The 22,763-nt window shown below is 37.0% G+C and overlaps 1 protein-coding gene across 4 annotated transcripts in view; it reads right to left on the reverse strand.

Moving 5' to 3' along the window:
• Window positions 1–22,763, reverse strand: part of PKP4 (plakophilin 4) — a 228,820-nt gene that overhangs the window by 94,716 nt on the left and 111,341 nt on the right. For all 4 annotated transcript variants that reach the window (XM_011991719.1, XM_011991737.1, XM_011991709.1 and 1 more), the window contains one exon: window positions 10,609–10,721. In XM_011991719.1, the coding sequence (XP_011847109.1) occupies window positions 10,609–10,721 (113 nt within the window). The remainder of the gene's footprint in view (window positions 1–10,608; window positions 10,722–22,763) is intronic.

A 22,763-nucleotide genomic window follows, 5' to 3' on the forward strand; every position in this document is an offset into this window, starting at 1 on the left:
ATTCTATTCTCTGCACTTACAATTTTTAACATTTCTCAAAACAAAGATTTAAAAACACAGATAAAGGGAAAATAATAATAGTAATAAGAAAATACAGGATTTAAGAGCATTGTTGCTTTTACGAGATGGTAAATGTAATTACTAATTCCTATAAAGCAGTGAAAGCAAATTTGTTCAAGCATCTTGAAATATCCTGTATAACTGATTAAAGTACTTTATCAATATGTACACGTAATTTCAAAAACTAATGATGAAGAGTAAGGGCTAATATTATAATTCTTATTTTGATCCAATAATTCAATACTGCTAAATAACTTAGTAATATAATTATAGAAAGTGAACTATGAAAATTTACAGAAAATGAAATACTGTTTTAACTAAAATTGTTCTTTAAAAGATAATTAAATAAAAGCACGATATACATATTTTAGATGTATGGGCCTCTGAATTTTTGAGAGTACTAGAAAAATTAATACAGCTGAGGTGCCTCCATTTTAACCACATACATTAAAATAGTGTTAAAATAATCTGAAACATTTATCCTATTAACCTGATCTTTTTTGTGGTTCTTCCTAACCATCTTATCTATTTGACATTTAAAATGCTCAGTCTAAGAGACAGTAATTTATTTTGGAATACTTATTTGCTGTGATTAAAACGTTGTGTAGTACAACATTCTAGGTTCAAAAAAGATTCTATTACTCATGAAAGGTATCTTGTTTAAAAATCTACATGGTGACATTTTTAGCTTAAAATATGTTAGCTTACTGCAATACTGGCTGAAATACCTTGGGGTCACATGTCCTAGGCAAGACTTAGTTATACTAGTTTAATTCACATGTGTAGAGATACTTGTCACCTGGATTTGTATGTCCCAGTTGAAATTGGCTTGTGACTGGAATGGCAATGAGATATCATAATTAAAAATGCCTTCTGGAAGAACTGTGTTGAGCAAACTGCTCCAGATAAACAACTTCTGCAGAGCTGCAGGTCAGCTTTGACTCATTTGGTAGCTTTCAGATGTGGAACTCTTTACTGTGTTTACAACAGGAGTTGCATCACGAAAATGCAATGTTACTAAATTTGCTCATAAGAGCACCAATTTAATAACTATTCACCATAAAGATCCCAAGGGTTTCTGGTAATTATACTGAAATATTCAACAGTTTAGTCTTCATTTAGTCTGAATTAGAAATGAAGTTAGGGAGCTTTAGAATATTTGACTATTAAGAGAGCCACTAGTGACCAAATACACTAAAAAATTAAAACTAAATCATTACAGCCAACTAACTCACCAATAAACAAGCATTTACTAAAACAGGAAGCAAAGGAGAAAGGAAAGGAGGCAAGCCCACATGAGATAGTGGGAGGACGGGTGGACAGGCCAAGGGAAATCTCCCTTTGCTCCTGCCGCCTCCAACTTAAGAATGTCTAGAGCGAAGCTCTTGATATTCTTCCCCTCTTAAAATTCAATACCCAGCAGCACTATTCATAATAGCCAAAAACTGAAAACAACCCAAATGTACAACTGATGAATAATAAACAAAATGTGGCATATCTACATGATGGAATATTATTTGGAAATAAAAAAGATGAAGTACCAATACATGCCACAACACGGAGGAACCTGGAAAATTTCATGCAAAGTGAAAAATGCCAGACACAAAAGACCACAAATTGTAATGATATCATTTATTAGAAATGTTGAAAATAGGCAAATCCATAGATACAGACAGAATAGTGTGGTTCTCTGAGGATAGGGAAAAGGAAAAAAGGGGGAGGCTAGAGGGTTTTTTTTTTTTGGAATGATGTTTCAAAATTAAGTAGTGGTGATGGTTGCACAACTCTGAATATACTTAAGAACACTGAATTGTACACTTCAAAAGTATGGATTTTATGGTATGTGAAATGTATCTCAATAAAATAGTTACTTTATAAAAAGCATGCTCAGGTTTTGCCTGGTGAGAGCACTGAAGGTCAAAGGGACAGAACTTTCTCAAACATTCTCCTAAGTGGTATATTAAATAAGTAATAAACTGTTAAAGCACAAACATTCAATCTATTCAAAGATTCTTCATGTTTTAAAGAATATATTATTTGAAGAGGCTGATTTCTCAATGACTTAAAAATATTCATTGAAAAAAAGATTTGAACCACAAAAAGGCCTTTTATGCTGCTGTCAGCCCTAAAACATTTTTAGAATTTTTAGTAATATCAATTGAAACCTGATGGGCATCTGCAGATGACCCGATCAAGTGTAACAAATAAAAAATCTGAATGGCAGTGGGGAATCAAATCTTTTCATTAAAAAAAAAAAAAAAAAACAGTTCTTTTCTTAAGTGGTAGTAAGAATACTATTTGTCAAAACTGTATGACCTTTTTGAAATCATAAAGAATTCTATTTTAGCAGGGCTTTAAACTAACTGAAAAAGGGAAGATAATCTTAGGAAGACTGTGAAGTTATTTAACTTCAACATTGCCACCATTTTCCTAGTACCAGCAGCAGCCAGACAAAGAATGAACAATGTGAAGGGACCAACTGCTTCTGAACGGGATAATCAAATTTCAAAATCATTTGCAAAAAGCAAAAATGAAAATCTAAACTGTGATTTACTTCCAAAAGTTGCCATTAATATTTTCTACAATTATTAAAAGGCCCAATTTTTAAATATATATTTTTTACTTCAATATAAATCAAAAGTTAGGGCTTTGTTTTAGTAAGGAGACAAACTACGATTTGTAAAATCAAATATTTGGAACCAATTTATGATGTACAAAGAAATAAACTTTCTCTTTCACCATTTACAATTTATTGAGAAGTAAATAAAAAACAAAGAAGAGATAACCAAGATGAGTTTCTGGGAAACAGTAACATTCCAAGTCTGTTGTCAAGAATAGTTATAGTTTTGAAATTCTTTACTATAAAATTTCAGGGATAGTTTCTAGAATTCTAAGATGATCATATTTTATTTATGAAATTTTCAATTCTAACTATATACTTTTAATCCTTCTAGTTTTTATTGCTTAAATTTTTTGTAGAGATATGGTCTCACAATGTTGGCCAGGCTAGTTTCAAACTCTGGCCTCAACTGATCCTCCTGCTTTGGACTCCCAAAGTGCTAGGACTAAAGGCATGAGCCACTGTGCCCGGCCTATCCTTCCAGTTTTGCTACACAACAAGCTGAACCACTAGTGTAACTTCTCTGCTTGCGTGATATGTGAACACAGACCATACACTGTACACTGGAATGCTGAATTTATCTGGCAATATTTCTCCTGGCCGAATCTTTCACTAGTATGCACCAGCCATTGGAAGGCTGCACTGGTCTCTAACCTACTAAGTTAGCATCCCTAGGCCCCAAGCTATTCAGCATTTGGGAATTCTGCTGGCACACGGAAACCATTAAATTTGATGTATGTGCTTGGCTGGGGAGCCAATGGGGCAAAGCTACCATCTGTGGGATTATGACTGAACACCTCTAAGTCAGAATCCCTCCCAGGCAGAGCCACACAGCAGGGCCATGGACCCTCGGTTAGCATCGAATCACTGGTCCCGTCGTCCCCGCCAGCAGGCCACTTGGACGCGCGCTGGGACCCCGGTGTGGAGAGCCCCTGGTCCTGGGAAAGAGAGTGTGGCTGGAAAGGCGGCTGCCCACTTACCTATCATGCAACGCATGTTGGGAACCTGGCGCTAAACCATTTGGACAACCTGTTTCTGGATTGGGTTTCGTATGTAGCAGAGCAGCTCCCTCACTTTCACTGTGATCTATTGAAAGTCTGCCCTCGATACAACGGTTTGTAAAAAGAAGAAAACAGAAAATATAAAAATATAAGAAACAAACAAAAAAAAACATTAAAAAAAGTTGTTTAAAGAATATCCTGGCATACTAAAGCAGGACATTAGGAACAAGACAAAAAGTTACCTGTAGGGAATTACCTCAAAATTAAATTTAAATTTAATTTTTCAGAAAGTATTTTTTGAAGAGAAAGAAATATAGCAAACTTTTAAAAGTGATTGCCTCTTTTTGGGGGATTCATGAAAATGTTCTATATGTCAGTTGTGGTGGTGGTGGTCATCACACAACTGTATGCCAAAAGTGCTAGTAAAGGATTATAAAACTACACTACAAAGGGTTGATTTTTATGGTAAGTAAATCACACTTCAATAAAGTTGACTTAAAATGCATAGTAGTTATCTATGAATGGCAGAATCATGAATTTTTCCCTTTATACTTCCCTGAACTTCACAACTTGTCTAAAAGGAACATCATTTAACTCCATAATCAATAAAATACAGCGTAAGAATACGGTCTTGTCTACACCCTTGCCTGTTCCAGTGTCCTTAGAGTGTAGGCATAAGGTGAAGTCCTAGGGGGAGTAGATGGCTACAGAATCCAAGTGGGCCCTGGAATGTGGGCTATTGGACCCTTTTACTCTCACTGTGTCCAGTGAAATCTCAACCCAACTAATGTGAAAATGATACCCCATCAATGATATATTGCAGGGAATAAAAGAACAAGTCCCATGCTCATCAAAATTTGGATTTGAAGGATGTTGCTTAGCCCGTGGGAGACATGAGATTTGAAGGACATATTTCCCTCTGAGGATTCTGTGCCGTGAGATTTCCTAAGACAAGCTGTACATACCCCAGCATCCCCTGGGAGTCATTTCTGTTGCTAAGACGTATACACTATGCACCTACACAATGACAGGCAATACAGGCCATCTCACATCTCAGCACTCATTGCCATCCATGACTCTAAAAGGCTCTACAGACAGAAACAGTCATGGTAGGCTGCCTGCTTAGTAGACCTACAATTGATTCATCTATCTACATATGCTAAGTATTATCCTGGAGCCAAGCTGTAGCGTCAGAATTGGCCCCCTGGAGAATTACTTTTAGTTAAGGTGTTATTCCACCCATTTATATTCCATTTAACAACGGAAGAAAGAGCCCTATGAGCTTGTTTTTGTAATTTACTAGAAAGAGACCACTGAGGACACTGCTTGCCTCATCATACAGCGGTATGTTAATGGGGACACACGGGAGAAACCACTTAAGCCTCAGCCCCAGGAATGGCGGATCCTCCTGAGCAACCTAGTTTGTTTTTCTCTTACAGACACGTGAACTGTGGAATTCATTAGTGTTTCTGTCTTTAGCATGGCTATTAGGTCACTCAGAGCGAATGTGGCATGGAAGGTTACAACATACATTTTGTGTACCAGTTTAACCTTGGCTTCATCTTTTTTTCTAAATTTTATCTTCTTTTTGCCCTCATTTCCTTTTAGTTTTTGTATTTTGAAAGGTGTTTCAAATACTTTTGGATGAGGTGAAATACTGAATGCATCAGTAACTATAGCATACTCAGAACAAATGCAGAAAAGTTTTTTCTTCCCTATTAACTGGTTCCTTTCAAAGAGGTGAAATATAACTATACCCTACTCAATATAAATGCAGACAAACTATAACTTCTTTATTAATTCATTACAAAACCAAACTTCAATGAGGTGAAATATTAAATACACAGATAATATTATCTGCACAGATAACTTTAGTGTACCTGGTACAAATGAAGAAAGGCTACAACTGCTCTGTTAAACGAGGCCATAACCCATCTTCAGGGCTTTTCAAGGTTGCAGCGATTATTTCTGGTCTGATATATCATCTCTTGATACAGGCTTCATCAATCCCAGATGAAAGTTCATTAAAATATATTGAAAATGTGAGTTTTATTAATTTTTTTAGAAGTAAATAAAACCAATGGAAAAGTCATCAGAAATGAGGTTTTTACCTTGTTGGGAAGACTACTACTTCTAAAGAGTCATTAATAGAAAAAGTAAGGAATTTTATCTTAAGATTTTTAAAATGTTCTCAAGAAGGCATACTGCAAATAAACTGCCAATGATTATTATGCAGTTCACATTTTTGGGACACTTCCTGACAGGTGCAAATGTATGCAGAGGACTAGTTTCCACTTTTAAAATGGAAACATATTCTGGCATGGGTTAAAAATGAATCTTTGATCCTACAAGTGTGAGGCAAACAAAGTACTCACTATTAGAGCCACTCATTCAGGGAGGAGGATTCCACAGTTTATTTATCACAACATAAGCATAATTAAACAGGTATTAAACAGGACCTCATGCCACTGCTGCATCTTTCTTCACAGGGTGAGGCCAATAATGACAAAAACTTTGGATGGGTGAAAAGGTAAATAAAAACAAATCCATTTTGTTTTCCTTTGAGTCATTACTGTCATCTTTGGACCAGGAAAAGTAAGAAAGTCTTACAGATCACGTTACCAACTCTGCCACAGGATCCAAATACTATGAAAGGTAACTGGTGATCAAATCCCCCATTTTGCTGATTAAACTCATTCCATGCAAAAACGAACTGAATCAAACAGAAGCTCGATGGCCCAAAGCAGCAATTCCACTTTTAATTGCTATTTTTTTTAGCAAATTGGAAATGGCAGACAGGAAAGGGGGCCTGGGTCTGAGAGCTAATTTCTGTTCTTCTGTACCCCTTAGATTCTGGTTCCAAGACTGACAGTTGGCATGCACTGGAGACGCAAGGGGGATCTCTCAAGTGACACAATAAAAAAAAAACCTTGGCTCCCCTAATGGCAAAGCACCTTTACTTGATGTGCGTGAAGCATCCTGGACTTAAGGTTCATTATCCATTCAATGATCATTTGGCTGGGAGCCCATCTGATGAGCGCCAGGCTCTGTGCCAGGGCCATGGGGTTGGAATGGGCCTTACGACCTGTTGAGCAGCTAACATGCACAGGGAAACAGTGATGGGAATTCAGATGAAGGAGGTGACTTTTCCTGAGAAACTTGAGAAAGGTTGTAAAGAAGGGTAAGCATTTAGTTGGGACATCAAAAATAGATGGGAATTCAACATGAGAAGAAAGTAGGGCAATCCAAGTGGATCAGTTCCCATTCCAACCACGGCTCAGAGATCACTGAATGAAGAAACCCACCTTACTCATAACCCTTAAAATTTCATAATAGATTCCTATCTGGCTGCCTGGCCTCTTTATTCTGTTTTACACACTGCACTCTGAAAAAAGGAAAACTTCCAATAACCATCACCACCACCAATAACAACTTTCAGTAGGTCTCCTTGAAAGATCCAATAAAGTTCTTCACAATTAAATGCCAGCTTCACCTTTCCAATTTCATAAGGTCCTTTTAGGGCATATCGTAGACACTGAGCCTCTTAGTGCTCCAGGACAACTGTAATGTGGGATCATATATGCCTCTGTGTACATTTTCCTCCTTTCCCTGGTCAATCCCACTCCCATTTCTGCATGACCCATTCATTCACCTGACATTCACTGGTCATGCCATAGTCACATACCAGGCACAAATGTCAGGCACTGAGAACCAGAGAGGAACCACAAAAAAGAGTCACTGACAGAAACTACTGCCCACAATATGTATTTTACTTAGAGATTTTTAACAAACATATGGAATTAGCCAGCTGAATGAAATAGCCTTAAAATTATTTAACATTTAAAAATTAACAAGTCCAGAACATCATCTAATAGCTATGCATATATCAACCACTCCTTCATTTAACAGTTGTTAACATTTTGTTATATTTGCTCCAGATGGCTCTTGAATAAAATGCTACAGATTCAGTGAAAGCCTAATTCCTAGTATCATCCTCCTTTCTTCCTTTCTAGAGGTTCCACTATCTTAAATTGGTGTCATTCCAAAATATTTCATACTTTTACTCCACATGCATACACTGAAAAAAACACCAAGTACTGTTTAATTATTATGCAGTATTGCTATATATATATTTTAAATTGCTCATAGATTATATCCTCCTATAGTTATTCTTCTGCAACTTACAGCTTTTCAAGTCTGTTTTGCAAACACGTCCATGTTGATACACTTAGATCCAGTTATTTCATTTTAACTGCTCTAGAGTTTCATTTTAACTGCTTTAGAGTGTACCTATTAACAGTTTATTTTCCATTTCCATCCTGAGGAATAAGTATATTCTTTGTAATTTTTTACTTTTGCAAATGATGCTGCAATGAGCATCCTTTGTATTTTACTGTGCACACCTGTCAGACTTCCCCCAATGGTATCCAGTTCTTGGGAGTGTGAAACTCTATTCTTTTGCTCACTGATTCTTTCACTGATGGTCAAGTTTATGATATGTATTTCAATGCATTTATTTGTTTTTTTTTTTAAAAATCAGAACTAATTCAGAAATACATGATGAACAAAGCACAGTGTGAAACTGTCCTTCCTACCCTCTTCAACACATCTTTGCTTATTTTTGTACACTCAGGTGCTATAATCTCTCATCTGGATTCCTTAGCTCTAGTGAAGGTATTTGTGTGTGTGAATGGTTGTTCAAACTGATGTTTCTGTGAGAGGATGAGCACTGACAAGTCCTATCCTGTCATCTTGCTGATGTCACTCAAATTTGTGTTTTATACTATCTCACTGTGAGCTCATCTTTAATGGTGCCATTTTCTCAGCTGGGGACTCCTGAGCAATGTGGATAGTTACATTTGGGCTCCAAATCCACATATGGTAGAAGCCTGGGGTTTGCTAATCGTGGGGTCCTTTAAAGGACATGGCTTAGTACAGTAATCTTAAGTTCAAACATACCATCTTGAGCTCACACAAGACTTCATTCTTCGGCTCCTATATGGGTATAAAACCCACCTCTAGTGCTTACTTTGAGGTTTGACAACTGTTCTAATATCTCCTAGAGGTAGCTCAAGCTTCTGGCTCTGGCTTTCAGTGCTCTTTCTAGTTTCAACATCTGGGGATTTTCCCTCCTCTTCTGCCATTTCCTCTAGGTATTGGTCTTTATTATTGATATACCAAGTATTACTAGGAGTTTATCAAGAGAATTTCTATTTTAATTTAGTTGGTAATACTGCCAGAATAAGAAGTACTAACAGAATTCTGTTAAATGTTGAATCACTTTTCCATTAAAATATAATTCTGGTTAGAAAAACAAAACCAGTTGGTTCATACCTTTTAGAAGTATATAATACCATATTATTGAGTTTGTGAATTGTTCTTTTTGGTGTTAAAGATATGGATAATTTCTAAAAAATATTATAGAGAATTAAAGCTAATTTTTGTTTTCACAGTTTTAATTTCCTTAACAAATTATTTCATTGGGTATTGCAAAGTCTGAGTTAGAAATTTCTAATTTATTATTTTATACCTTGCTTATGATTCTCTTCCTATAAAAACCTTTCTGGATATTTATAAAATAATTACATAATCTTATATTTGTTTTGTAAAGGTTTCAACGACCTTTATTTATATGCTTTATGCCTTACCAAACATCAATATACACAACTGTTAAGAGAGATGAACAATTCATATGACTACAACTTACCAGCCCAATAGTTTAATGTTCATACCAACAATCAGTTAGAAACAACAGACAGCATTCTATTCACTAAGAAGATTTTTTGCCCATGAGTAACACAAGATACTGAAAAGTAGAATAATTATGAGGTTAGAAATGACTGAGAGAAAAGTTATTGCAGGCATGTCTACCTAAGTGTAAGCAGATCAAATTTAAAACTGCAAGCAATGAAAGCATTTTACAGTAGGCTTTATAGAAATATGTAATTATTAAGAAAGAAATCTATAGGCAGGATAAGCAATGATTTAACTATTTGGAACATGTAGTAATTTTTACAAGAATGATGCTTTTTTTTTTTTTTTTTTTTTTGAGATGGAGTCTCGCTCTGTCGCCCAGGCTGGAGGGCAGTGGCCAGATCTCAGCTCACTGCAAGCTCCGCCTCCTGGGTTTTACGCCATTCTCCTGCCTCAGCCTCCCAAGTAGCTGAGACTACAGGCGCCCGCCACCTCGCCCGGCTAGTTTTTTTGTATTTTTTTTTAGTAGAGACGGGGTTTCACTGTGTTAGCCAGGATGGTCTCGATCTCCTGACCTCGTGATCTGCCTGTCTCAGCCTCCCAAAGTGCTGGGATTACAGGCTTGAGCCACCGCCCCCAGCCAACAATGATGCTTTTAAATAGTATGAGAGGTATTTAAATAAAAAATAACAATCATGACTATGTTTTTATAGTAATGCACTCATTTTGTATTTACTATATGTGAGTACAGTAAATTATTCCTTATAGTAATTAGTTTGTGTGGTACTTTATTCATAGAGTTCTAGAAAAACCCAAAGTAAACTGGAGACATTTTTAAAAGTTAATGCAATCTTATTTAGAAATATTTCTTAGTTTAAAAAAAATCAATACCAGGTGTTCAAAGCACCAGCCAATTAGCTTTACCAAATAATTAGCAATTAATCCCAACAACATCCATTAACTGTGTGGACATATGAGGAATCTGAAGGCAGCACAGTAGCTTTTGCTACAGAAGCTTGCCAATGCTATAGAAAACATTTTAAGCACAGGACTGAGGGACAGTCGATACAGCAAGAGGCTTCTCAAAATTAGAATAAATGGACATTTTTGGTTTCAAATTCTGGAAGGCAAGTTAACAGTAACAACACTAACAGAATCATTTGCTGCATACAGAACAACTTAATAAGGTATATAACTTGAGTGTGCATAAAGATGGAGCCATTGGCCCTGTACCTGGTGCTGGCAATGCTTGGTGATTCTGCTCCAAGCCTACATCTTTCTAGCTGACTGGCAACAATCTGCCTTTCCACTTCCAGTTCTCGGGTGAGTCGCTGAAACTGAAGCTCCTGTGATTCAAAGAAATAAAAGGCATATAAGGCTCCGAGGTATGCTGCTCAGGCAGATATATGAAGTAATGTATGTCACAGGAAACACAGGAACGTACCCATAACATACAGCTATGGTGTGGCTTTGTGAAATGCAATTTGTGGATGAAATAAATGACCTATTGATTGCTAGCTTTTTCAAATCTAAAGGCAATAGAATATCAGCCTTTGTTTGGCATAGAAAACATGTAGATCTTTATTTGCCTTTTCTGATTTTGGTTCTAACTGAGGTCTTTAAACAGTACTTCCGCTACAGTGCCTTATTAAAGTTAAGGCTTCCAGAGACCTTACTTAATGTATCTACATCAGAGGCACAGCAAACAATGGCTACTTTTTATATTTCTCATACTATATGTCAGCATAGTTTAAAAAAATGTAAATCCCCATGATCAGAATCACTTTACCATGTTTGATATATAGTCTTTTAATTAATTAAAAAAAATGATTCCAATGCCACAGAAAGTCTTGCCATATTTATCTATAATACAACCAACAAAAATTTGCTGTGTCCAAAAGCAATCATGTGCCACCGTGCAAAGGGAGAGAAGGAACACAAGAAATGAAAAAGACTAAGCCATAACATGGAATTTAAAATATATTCAAAAGCTGGAAGAGTGTCTACAGAAATTATATTCTTCAATCTACGTTGCAAAGTAAGGCAAACAAGTTCTATGAAAGGAGAGGATGTTTTAACTTTATTTGTATTTCTCTCATTGTTAGTTTGATGGGATTTTAATAAGTAGAAAACATGTCATGTTATAAAATATCTAAAGATCAAGTATATTCCAAAGGTTTTAAGCCACAAATAGCATCTCAAGCTCCCCTGTGCCATATTGTCTCCTCACAAGTCTACTCAAAGCAAATGCTGAACTGTAAGTAGCTTAATTTGATGACTGCTAGTTCAAAATACCAGACATATTAGTATTAAATCTAGAAACTATTCAGAAATAAAACGACCTAAAAATATTATTTATGATTATATGTATACATTTGCCATTAAAATTTTTAATTGAAAAGTACATGAACTCCCTGTGAAATCAGGCAAACATGTAATTGCTTGACAGCACTGGCTCTGCAAATTCCACAAGCTATTCTTAGAATAATTTTTAAGAAACAGTTCCTAAACTCCTTACCACCTTCTGACACTGCGAATCCTTTCCTAATGATCCCAGTTGGTGTGGGCGTATTGGACAGGGCCTAGATGAATAATAGCTGGCTCAATAACGCTGTACAATATGATCATAATCGGTAAGTGGGACAATGCTTGCCTCTGCCTAACAATTCTTAGGCTCTTAATAGATGGGACAATGCTTGCCTCTGCCTAACAATTCTTAGGCTCTTAATAGATGTTCAGTAACAAAAGACTAGATAGACATAAATTGTTCAGAATTCAGTACAAGGCTAAGATCCAATTTGAAAATACTATTATGCTTAACTCACACTTACTCTTTCTTTGCTCTGAAACAGCATCATTTTTTTTTTTTTTTTTTGTGATAGACTTCCATTCGTTCACTTCTTTTACTCACTTGTTATTACATGCATCTTTTCCCACAAGACTGCCTGGTTCTATCAAGCTGGGCCAGGAAAGGACTACTCGGGAATCCCAAAACATTCCCCAAGCCACCATATTACCTTCGTCCTCTGAGTTCAGTGGCTACTAGGGATTGGGAGCTGGAGTATTGTCCTCATTTTGGGATGGCCAAAAGTTACCATATCAGGTATAATATGAAGATACATTGCAAATAAGAACAAAGAAAAAAAATTCCATTCATAGAAAAAAATTCCACTGTACAGGAATGAATTTTTATCATGTCTGTGGCTGCCCATGACCTTGTAAACAACCTTTCAAAGAAATGGCTGGGAAAGTTCCTGCTTGAAGGCAGAAGTTGGAATTTCCCATATTTCCTTCCCTCAAAAGCACAGACAGGTGACTTTGGCTCTGCCAAGAAGGTACACTCATGCCAGACTGTGATGCAGGTGCTGACAGAGACTCTGACTCCAGTAAAGAGGACACTCATTTTCTCTATTGCCTTCTTGCTGTGCTTCCTGCATTAGTTCTCAAGGTCAAGTTCCTGACATAGAAACAACCTCCATACACAACTCTGTGTGTTTGGTGGCTATAACAATAGTTTCTTTATCTGATCAACTTTGTGGCACAAATTTGGACACCGTTCCTGGCATCTTAGTCTCAAGTCTTGTTCTCCAGTACTTGTAACAAGTGTGGGAATTCACTAATAATCCCTTAATGAATTACTTTTCTGTTTAATTAGCCATGTCAGTGTCTGTATCTTACAACTAGAAACTTTGATCGACGTACCCATAGAAACAATTCACAGTTGTTGAGTTGCTAGGAAAGTCTATACATACATGATGTAGCTATATGTTTTATTTAACAGTAGGGCAATTCCTTTAACATTCTTATGGACTGAGTTAAGTCTACATTATATCCCTACTGGCGCAGAGCCCATAATATTGAACATCACTGGCTACTTTTATCAAAACCATTCAACCTACTATGTGCCCACAACTTCTCACAAGTAGGACTTCATCAAAGTGCCAAAAGCAGACTATCAAGAAGCTATAAAGTACTGAATCTGTAAAAGTTTAACACCTGTGAATGTTTACAAACAAAAAATATGCTTTCTTGCAAAATTATTACTATTATTCCTACAGAACACAAGTTGCACACACACACACGTGAATGGCACCAAGATGTATGAGTGGGATATCAATATTTGACAATTCGGTCTCTACTGGCTTCTTAGAATGACTGATGAGGAGGAGGACAGCATTATGCAGTCATATGAAAACACACCTAATAATTTCCAAAATAACACTCATTAAGATGATGATGCAGAGACATCATCTATGAAGTTAAATTCTTGTATTTTATCCTCTAAACAAAAAATGTGAAGACTGGTTCTTAAATCAGTATCCCAAACTGGGAATCTAAATTATAGGGCGAGCTTATATTTGTTCTTTTGTGAGAAGAAAAAAGTTAATGTTAAAAGCATTTGTCAGTGATTTAGTGTATGAAAATTTCCTCGTAGAGCCTAGCAAAACCACACATGACTTTAGAAAGTCAAGGCTACTAATATGCTTTAAAAATGGAATCTGTTCACATGTGTTACAAAGCTTGTCTTTTATATTTACTTCCTTCCTCTCAAATAAGAATACTGATAAATATTCTTTGAGAGAGAGTTAAGGGAACAGATGAAAATAAAGCAGCACTTTCAGATGAGCCATATTTGGTAGACAGAGCTACACTGCCCATGGAAGCCCAAGGAAGGGTTGGCTGCCCCATCTGCCAGCAGGTGACCTGCGGTCATCAGCTCCTTCAGGGGTGGCTTGGCTGCAGAGAGCCACTTGCATTCAGGCACTGATCCAGGTAAGAAAGTAAAGACCAGGCCCAGATTTGCTCCCTTTGGCCTTGGCCAAGGCTTTCTCAGCCTGATTTGGAATTCTCCCTTGCCTAATCCTGCTTTCTTGTCCCCTCTCCTCCACAGAGACAAATATTCTGCATGTAAAACTCCATGTCAGTGAGAACCCAACCTGAAACAGTCTTTTTTTTGCCTTCCATTTCTATAATGATAGATTTCTCTCTCCCAATTTAAAAATATTGTGAGACACTTCAAAAATACAGAAAATTATAGACAATAACACAATAAACTTCTGTGAATCTGACCAAGCTATAGCAAACTTTAATATTTTGCTACATCTGCATCAGATGTCTTGTGAAGTAAAACATTACAATTTTATTTTAAAATACAATGAAATCCCTGGTTTCTCTTTCCTACATCCCATTCTTCTCTTTTCTTCCCTCCCTAGAAGGAATCATTACCCTAAATTTGGTGCTTAATATTCACATGAGTATTTTATATTACTACTACACATTTACATATTTACAGAGCCATAAATGGCAACAGATATAGCATTGTTTTATATGTGCACACAATTTATGCCACTGGTATGTTGTACAGGTTTTGCAGATTGCTTTTACTGCAACATGATTTTGAGATTTATTAACATCAATACATGTAGATCTAGCTAATCTAATTTCACTTCTCAGTAGTATTCCATTGCATAGCTATCACATAATGTCTTTATATGTTCTCACCATGAACCTTGGGTTGTTCCCAATTTTATGTAATCATAAACATTCTGTAAAATAATCTTTCTTGTATAAACCATCTTGTGCACCTGAATCATACTTCTCCAGAGTAAAGAGACCTAGAAGTGGAATTGCTTGGTCGAAAGATACACACATCTTCAGTTTTGCTTGATAATGATTGTCAGGTTACTTTTCAAAGTAGTAGTACTAATTTATATTCCAGCCAGTAATAAATGAGAGTTTCAGCTTCTCCACATTCTTACTGACATCAATTGGTATTCTGGGCCTTAAATTTCTCTTTTCTTTGGTCGTCCGATAGGCATAGAATGCTATTTTGCTTGTGTTTTATTTTGTATTTCCCTGATAACAAACACCTTTTTCCTATGCTTATTGACCAATTTAACGTTCTGAATCTCATAGGTATCATAACTGTCGGGGAAAATGTCTTCCTCCTGCCAGCACCCAGGGCTGTCCTCTTCCGTGGGACAGATTTCTTACCAGTTTTAGCCAATGTTGTAGTTTTGGCAAGTTTAGCTTTGGGCAAAGGATCTAATTTGAACCCTCACCTTAGGCCTCCTCAAATGCCTCTGGCATGGAGCTGTCAAATGGCATGCTCAAGATCACCTAGATTTGCCGGATATCTTCAGGGCAAAAGCCAGGTTTATTGCTTAGGATTCTCATTTGCATTTTGCTTTTAGTTTTGCGAACTATTTCTTTTCTTTCTAGCTTAGCCTTGCTTTAAAAAAAAATTCCAATATTTATTGAGTATGTTTAGTTTCTTTCAGGGGAAAGACTGGTTAGAATACTGAATCTACAGTATAGCTCTTTCATATTTTCTCTTAATTTCTTTGAGCTGTAGTCAGGAAGAATTTCTCAGCACTGCCTTCAATTCACTATTTCTCTATGTGTCCCGTTTATGGTTTATTTCATCTACTTAACTTTTTTTTCAAAGACAGTATTTTCCATTTCTGAGACTTCTTATTAGTTCTTTTTCATGTCTGTTCCTGCATGGTCATTGGGTGTGAAATCTCTATCTTTCTTCTTTTATTTTCCCTTCCTGTTTAGGTTGACTTTTACTTCAACTCCCAAGTTACTCAGTTCTAAATAAGGCTTTAAAATTGTTGATTACTGTGTTTCTTTAAAATAGAAATACTAGGATACTGCACATCTAGTCACAAGGGTACCGTTTTCCTTCTGGTTTTCAGAAACCCCAGGTAGCTTTCAGAATTAGGTCTCTGCACTCTCGCTCCTTTGATAAGCAGGAAGAGCTCCACTCTTGTTCAAGGCTCAGTCCCTTGAACCATTTTCACTTCACACCGAAAGCAGGTCATACTTCATCCTCCTGTGGCCTCCTAGTCTCTTACCCTCATTAAGTTCTCACGGATGGCCATAGTGACGTATCTCCTGACCCCTTCCAACTGTGCCCTGTGGAAGCCTCATTCCAGTTTACAAACTCTCTATTTACAAACTCTTTATCTTTTAATCAGAATGTTCTCCACCTCTGAGTTACTAAGAATACTCTCCACTTCCAGGCTTTAATTGAAATGTAGTTCTTTCTTGAAAATACTGCATTTTCCTACAACCCTCTCTGGTGAAAACTATGAATTCCTCCACACCCCAAACCCGAGATGCCTTGAAGAGGGGAGAGGAGAGATGGTGTGCTCCTGGCTCCTTACTACCTCTAATTATTAGCATAAAGTGGTTCATAATATTCTTCGCTGTCAGTATATGTTATATAATTGTTCTCATTGTCAGTAGGATCCGCAGTCATATCCCCCTTACATTTTTGATATTACTAAATCATGTTTCCCTTTTCTTCCTAATCAGTAAAGACCATTATGCTTCCAAAATATGTGCAAAAGCTCATTGTCTTTTGAGCCTCCAGCCATCTAGCTCAGTTGTCAATTTGCATCATTATGTGGATTTACTTCAAGTTAGTCCAGCTGACTAATTCAGGAGTAGCTGCAATAGCTACTACAACTATGATGATGACAATTAAGAAACAGCAGTAGGCGCTCATTTCAGAACATCAGCTTGACAACTCAACTCCTGCCCCCACATTCACACTAATCCTCAGTTCTCTTCCAGGCTTAGTGGAGGGACTGTCCCTTTCTCATCCAAGGCTGGTCTCTGCATGCTCTCCTGCCTCCTCCAGAATCTTGCTTCTCTCTGGAATCCTCCATGTTTCATTCAGTCTAACGCTCAAGTTTTTCTCATCTGAGAACATACCTTCTTGATTATAGGACTCCTCAGTCTGTTTCTTTCTCCTCTGACCTATATTATCTCTTTCATTGAGTATTTTTCTTTAAACTGACCTCCTTTTTAAGACAGTATCATTCCAGGTATTGAAGTCATTGAAATCCTGGTTTCCAATGCTTGTATATTTTTCTTAATATAAAATACATAGTAATTTTTAGAAATGTTTATCTGTTTGACAAAAATCATCTCATGCTAGCAGTGTAACACACCAAGAGGCAACATACCTTTCCATGACTATATATCTCAGCAGGAAAGTACTTAGTTCCAGTTATATTGAAAGAAGAAAACAGATGGTCGTTATGTGATGGAATTACTGGTTAAGAAAGCAAGCATTTTTATTTCAACTGTTGTTGGTTAAAAAGCTTTGAAAAAAATCTACTTTCTGCCTTAGTATACTGAGAGTTTTATATCACTGAAATACTAATTATCACTGACTAGATTTTTAAGATAGAGGGGATTGGGCAGGATTATGTCCTGTACCCAGGACATGCTATAGCATTTCTCCCCATTTCCCATATCGAAAAGATGAGTCAATTATGGTCATGATCATATCTTTGGGCCAAGTTTAGGAAACTATATTAAAAACAAATATTTAAGAACTACTAAGAAATCCCCCAAAACATCCTAAATATCGTCCTGTAACCTAGGCTGGTGCGAAAACCAAAGCAGTCATATTTACAAAGGTCCTTGAACTTCTCATCCTTAAGACAACCAGCAAATTCGACAGAGGTAATCAAATGTCCTGACTATCTACCACAATTTACTTAATAACTGATAGACCATTATTGTCTACTTGGTAATCCCTAAATCAATGTATTACTAATTATAGAAATGCTGGGCATATAATGTCAGTCACCATTGTACTGGCTACCTTCCTTTGTTAGAAGGAAATTAAAAATCAAAGATGAATAACATTATGTTTCTCAAACTGAGAACACCAGCGTCCCACAGGATGTTAACAGATATTCTCTTAAAGGAAGGGTTCCGAGTCACGCAGATTTGGGAAATGCTGCCCAGGAGACTCTAAATCTTGGAGAGTCACAGCAATCCTACCATATTAAAAGTTCTGAGAAGTCTACCAGCAGGAAGTCAGCTTACCTTTGTTTAACCCAGCACTTCTTTGATTTATTGAACACTAAGCACACTTTTTCTTTTGCAAAGAACAACTATTAACATCTCAAGGAACTATCATTTTGAGAACACAACTTAGACAACACTGAAAAAAAAGTTTATTTGTTGTATTTAGGGAAGGCTGAATTAAGAGGTACTATACTATAGTCTACATTTAAAATATTTTTTACAAATTGGAAAACAAAATTTTAATCACTTCTGTCAAGACTGAATACTTACATAGGGAAGGGCACTACAAAGGGTTAGTCTTCAAATGGAAACTGCTGACGTTGCATCAATTTGAAGACATGAAGGATATACATTATTAGGACAGCTCTGCGGGATTTGTTGCCCTAGGCTATGGCCATCGTCTGTTACACTGAGATCTCAGGATCAAAGAAAAGTGCAACATACAGCTACACACCTAATTTCTTGCCTTACTAGCTAATATTCTAATAGGAGATGAACAATATTAAGATTGTTGTTGTTTTATCCTACCACCAAAACAGGAATAAACCAAGTTCTAGTTGACATCTTTCCTTCAGTTTTAATGAAGCAGATTGAAAACAGTAAAGTTTATCAGATGTTTGAAGTTTATATTCTAAGACTCAGGCTCTTATCTGTAACTTAGCTCCTCTATTAGGAAACCAAAATAAAGGAGGAGAGGTTGGGGGTACATTAAATATACACAAGAAAAGCTGTTTACTAAAAACCATGTGTGGATGAGAACTTCAAACAAAACAGATAGAGTCCCATGCTTTTCCTACGTACCCACCACACGGATGACTTTTTTTTTGGAGACAGATTCTCACTCTGTCGCCCACGCTGGAGTGCAGGGGCATGATCTTGGTTCACTGCAACCTCTGCCTCTGTGGTTCAAGGGATTCTTGTGCCTCAGCCTCCTGAGTAGTTGGGATTACAGGTATGTGCTACCAAGCCTGGCTAATTTTTGTATTTTTAGTAGAGACGGGGTTTCACTATGTTGGCTAGGCTGGTCCTGAACTTCAGACCTCAGGTGATCCACCTGCCTCGGCCTCCCAAAGTGCTGGAATTACAGGCGTGAGCCAATGGCTTCTTAAAAGACTGTCTACTCAACAGTGCCTCACTGTGTAACTTGCCCTTGGCTCTTCAGCCTCTCACTTGACAATATGACCATCACACGGGTCCATGTACAGTGGTAATGTCCAAATTCACTATCTTTAATCGAATTTTCAGTGGTCTGCTATGTAGCTACATTTAAATGATGGATGAGCCATGGCCTTACCCAGATACACCTCTGTCCTCTCCCATATTTCCCCACCTACTGTGTTTTCTGTTTCTGCACGGAGTAGTTCTCAAAGTATGGTCCCTGAACCAGCAACATCAGCACCACCTGGGAACTTCTTAAAGTCTGAGGGGTAGGGTTCAGAAACCTGTGTGGTTTTTTTCTTTCAGAGATGGAGTTTTGCTCTTGTTGTCCAGGCTGCAGTGCAATGGCATGATCTCGGCTCACTGCAACCTCTGCCTCCTGGGTTCAAGCGATTCTCCTGTCTCAGCTTCCCAAGTAGCTGGGATTACAGGTGTGTGCCACCACACCCAGCTATTTTTTTTGTATTTTTAGTAGAGAAGGGGTTTCGCCATGTTGGCCAGGTGGGTCTTGAACTCCTGACCTTAGGTGATCCGCTGCCTCGGCCTCTCAAGGAGCTGGGATTACAGGCGTAAGCCACCATGCCCAGCCAGAAACCTGTTTAAACAAGTCCTCCAGGAGATTCTCATGCACACAGAACACTGAAAACCACTGTCCTAATGGAACCACCATTTCTCTTTCATTCAGGCTCAAACTGTAAGTGTTCTCATCTTTTTGTCACTTCCTCCCTTTACCTTGTTCCCATTCTTTGCACATTAAGTGATTTCCCAAATCCTGTCAGTTCACATCTTTAGCATAAGCCGAATCCATTTCCTTCCTCACTATTCCTTCAGGTTCACTTCAATTTAGACTATTGCAAAAACTCCTCATTAAGTCTTCTCCCTGCCATGGTGGTACGGGGTCCTGCTTCCACTGCTTACATTTTTTCCTGATACATTTGCCAAAGTTCAATACTACTCACCAATAATCTCTATGTTTTAAAAAAGGTTTACTGGGCTCTAGGCTCTACGCTAAGTGCCAAGTATTTCTTCATGAACTCCACATAATCAGCCTGTGAGGGAGTCAGCGTCAGCCTCATTTCATAGAGAACTGACTTGCCTATGGTCATTCAAAACCAAGATTTGAAATCACCTCAATCTGTCTTAACCCCACGGTATTAACCACTGCGCACCATGCTCTACCCAACCCAACCCATAAAACCACTTATAAAAAGCCAACTCAGCCTTGTTTTAACACCCTCTGTACTGTCTGGCCCCCAAATATCTTTTTGTGGTCTCCCATCACTTCCCTTCACACACCTACACAGAATTATTTGTGGTTTCCTATACACACCACTCAAGGCTTTTCCTCATTTGTTCCATCCACTTGAAACACCCTCCCATAAACACCTACAGTTCTTTATCCAGCCCTTGGGTATAGTGCTCTGTGACATCTTCTCACTTTACTAAACAGGACTCCTCTTAAAGAAGAGTGGAATCTGTATTTCATTCATCTTAGTATCTCTGCAGCTTTTTGCAACAACAACAACAAACCCAGAAAACCCTGGTAAGTCATTCAGGGTGATTTTACGACTTACTCCTTTATTACAGCACCCCCTTCCTCCTTGATTTCTTGATCTCTCAGATATCACATGCTACGTTATCAAAAAACTAGGGGTTTCCAGCCTTAGCATGCTACTTTTGAAAACTCATTGAACAGACTACTGACATTTAATTGTTGAACTGGGAATGCCATTTATTTTCATTTACTTTTTCTCCTAAAATGTAGAATGTATAGATAGGATGTATAGATATGTGTGCTGCGTGTGTGTGTAGATATAAATAATTCTAGTTCAGTCTTGTAGTTGAGGTTTTATTATGTTTAAAATTTCTTAAATTTGGGAAAGCCCTAGTAGTCAAATATTGAGAAAAAGAGATATCACAAGGAAAATAGAAGTTGGAGGAGTGTAAGCTGTAGTTGTCAATGACAACCGTTGCTATCATTGTCCAACAAGGTAGTTATGTGGTAGAATTAATGTAAAAAACACAATGAGATTTTCTTTAAAATGTAATGCCTTGAATATTTGATTAGTTATTACTTTAAACCTTAAGAAATTATGAAAACTAGTAATGACTTAACATGAACAATTTGGGTTTTCACTGTGCATGTGTATATATATGGGTGTATATACATATGTATATATATACACACACATATATATATCAAAATTATTAAGACCAATGATGCATATCACCTAATGTTAGATGCTTATTTGGGGGTTGACTACACAGTATATGATAATAATCCGCATAAATCATTATTTGCTGAAATGGAAAACTAAAAAGAATAAATGACCAATTTTCTCCTTTCTCTACGTAGACTAGTTAATGAAAACACTGTAAAAAATATAAAAATGATAAGAGAAACAACAAGGCTAAACTTAACCTTCTATTCCTCAGTAGAGGTAATCAATTGCACTAGAGAATAGGAGGCTTATTTTAAAAATTACTAATTTAAGGTTTGGTTATCAAGTTAATGAAATCTAATGGGAATGAAAACAAATACCACCTAATATAGGTAGATTTTTTCCTTAAGACTATACTAGGTTTACTTTTACAACTATCCTTTCTGCTCTGCAGATATTCTGTGGCTTAATGTGTGTGTGTGGGTGGCAAGGGTACTAGAATTAGAAAACATACTTATTAGTTATGCCCTAGTCAATTAAATGGCTCCTTGGGAATGCTGGGTAGCTGGCTCAAGCGGTATAAGTGTTCAAAATCTTGTCTTAACTTTTTTCATGTTATCTGTATGGTTTCAATAATATCATCATTCCTTTCTAAACTTCCAGAAGTTATCGTGGGCTTCTTGGGAAAGAAGGTTAAGAAAGATCAATCTATTGTCGATAACCATAAGCCATATCTAACCTATAAGGAACATTAAAGCTGTAGAAGAGCTCAGGCACATCTAGCTACAGGCTGAGTCCAACCTCAGTGCATATATGCATCCAGAATAAAGCCCATTTCAGTCTTTGGGTCCACGAGTGCTCTGTTCCTTGTGCTTCCGTATTTGATGTCCCTGCCTTTCTCTGACTCTCCTGCTTTCTCCCCTACCATTTGGCTCCTTCCAGCTACACATAAAAGCAATTTTATTTTTTCTTACCCTTATTGAATATCTGCATACTCCCTATTTACCAACAACAAAAAAAAGCAGGCAAGTAATGTTACTTTTTACTTGTGTTACATCTATAGCGCAGTCAACAGAAAACGAAAAAAAAAAAAAAAAGGAAAAAAGAAGAAAAAGAAGTTCCAGATTTGAATATATACTTTGTTCAGACTAATTTATTTTACCAAAAGAATCTTTAAATTGCCATATTGAGAATTCTTTTTCTCTTGCATAAAATACATCCTCACTTATGAAG

The sequence above is a fragment of the Mandrillus leucophaeus genome, unplaced genomic scaffold, assembly GCF_000951045.1.
Source record: "Mandrillus leucophaeus isolate KB7577 unplaced genomic scaffold, Mleu.le_1.0 Scaffold110, whole genome shotgun sequence".
Lineage (NCBI taxonomy): Eukaryota > Metazoa > Chordata > Mammalia > Primates > Cercopithecidae > Mandrillus > Mandrillus leucophaeus.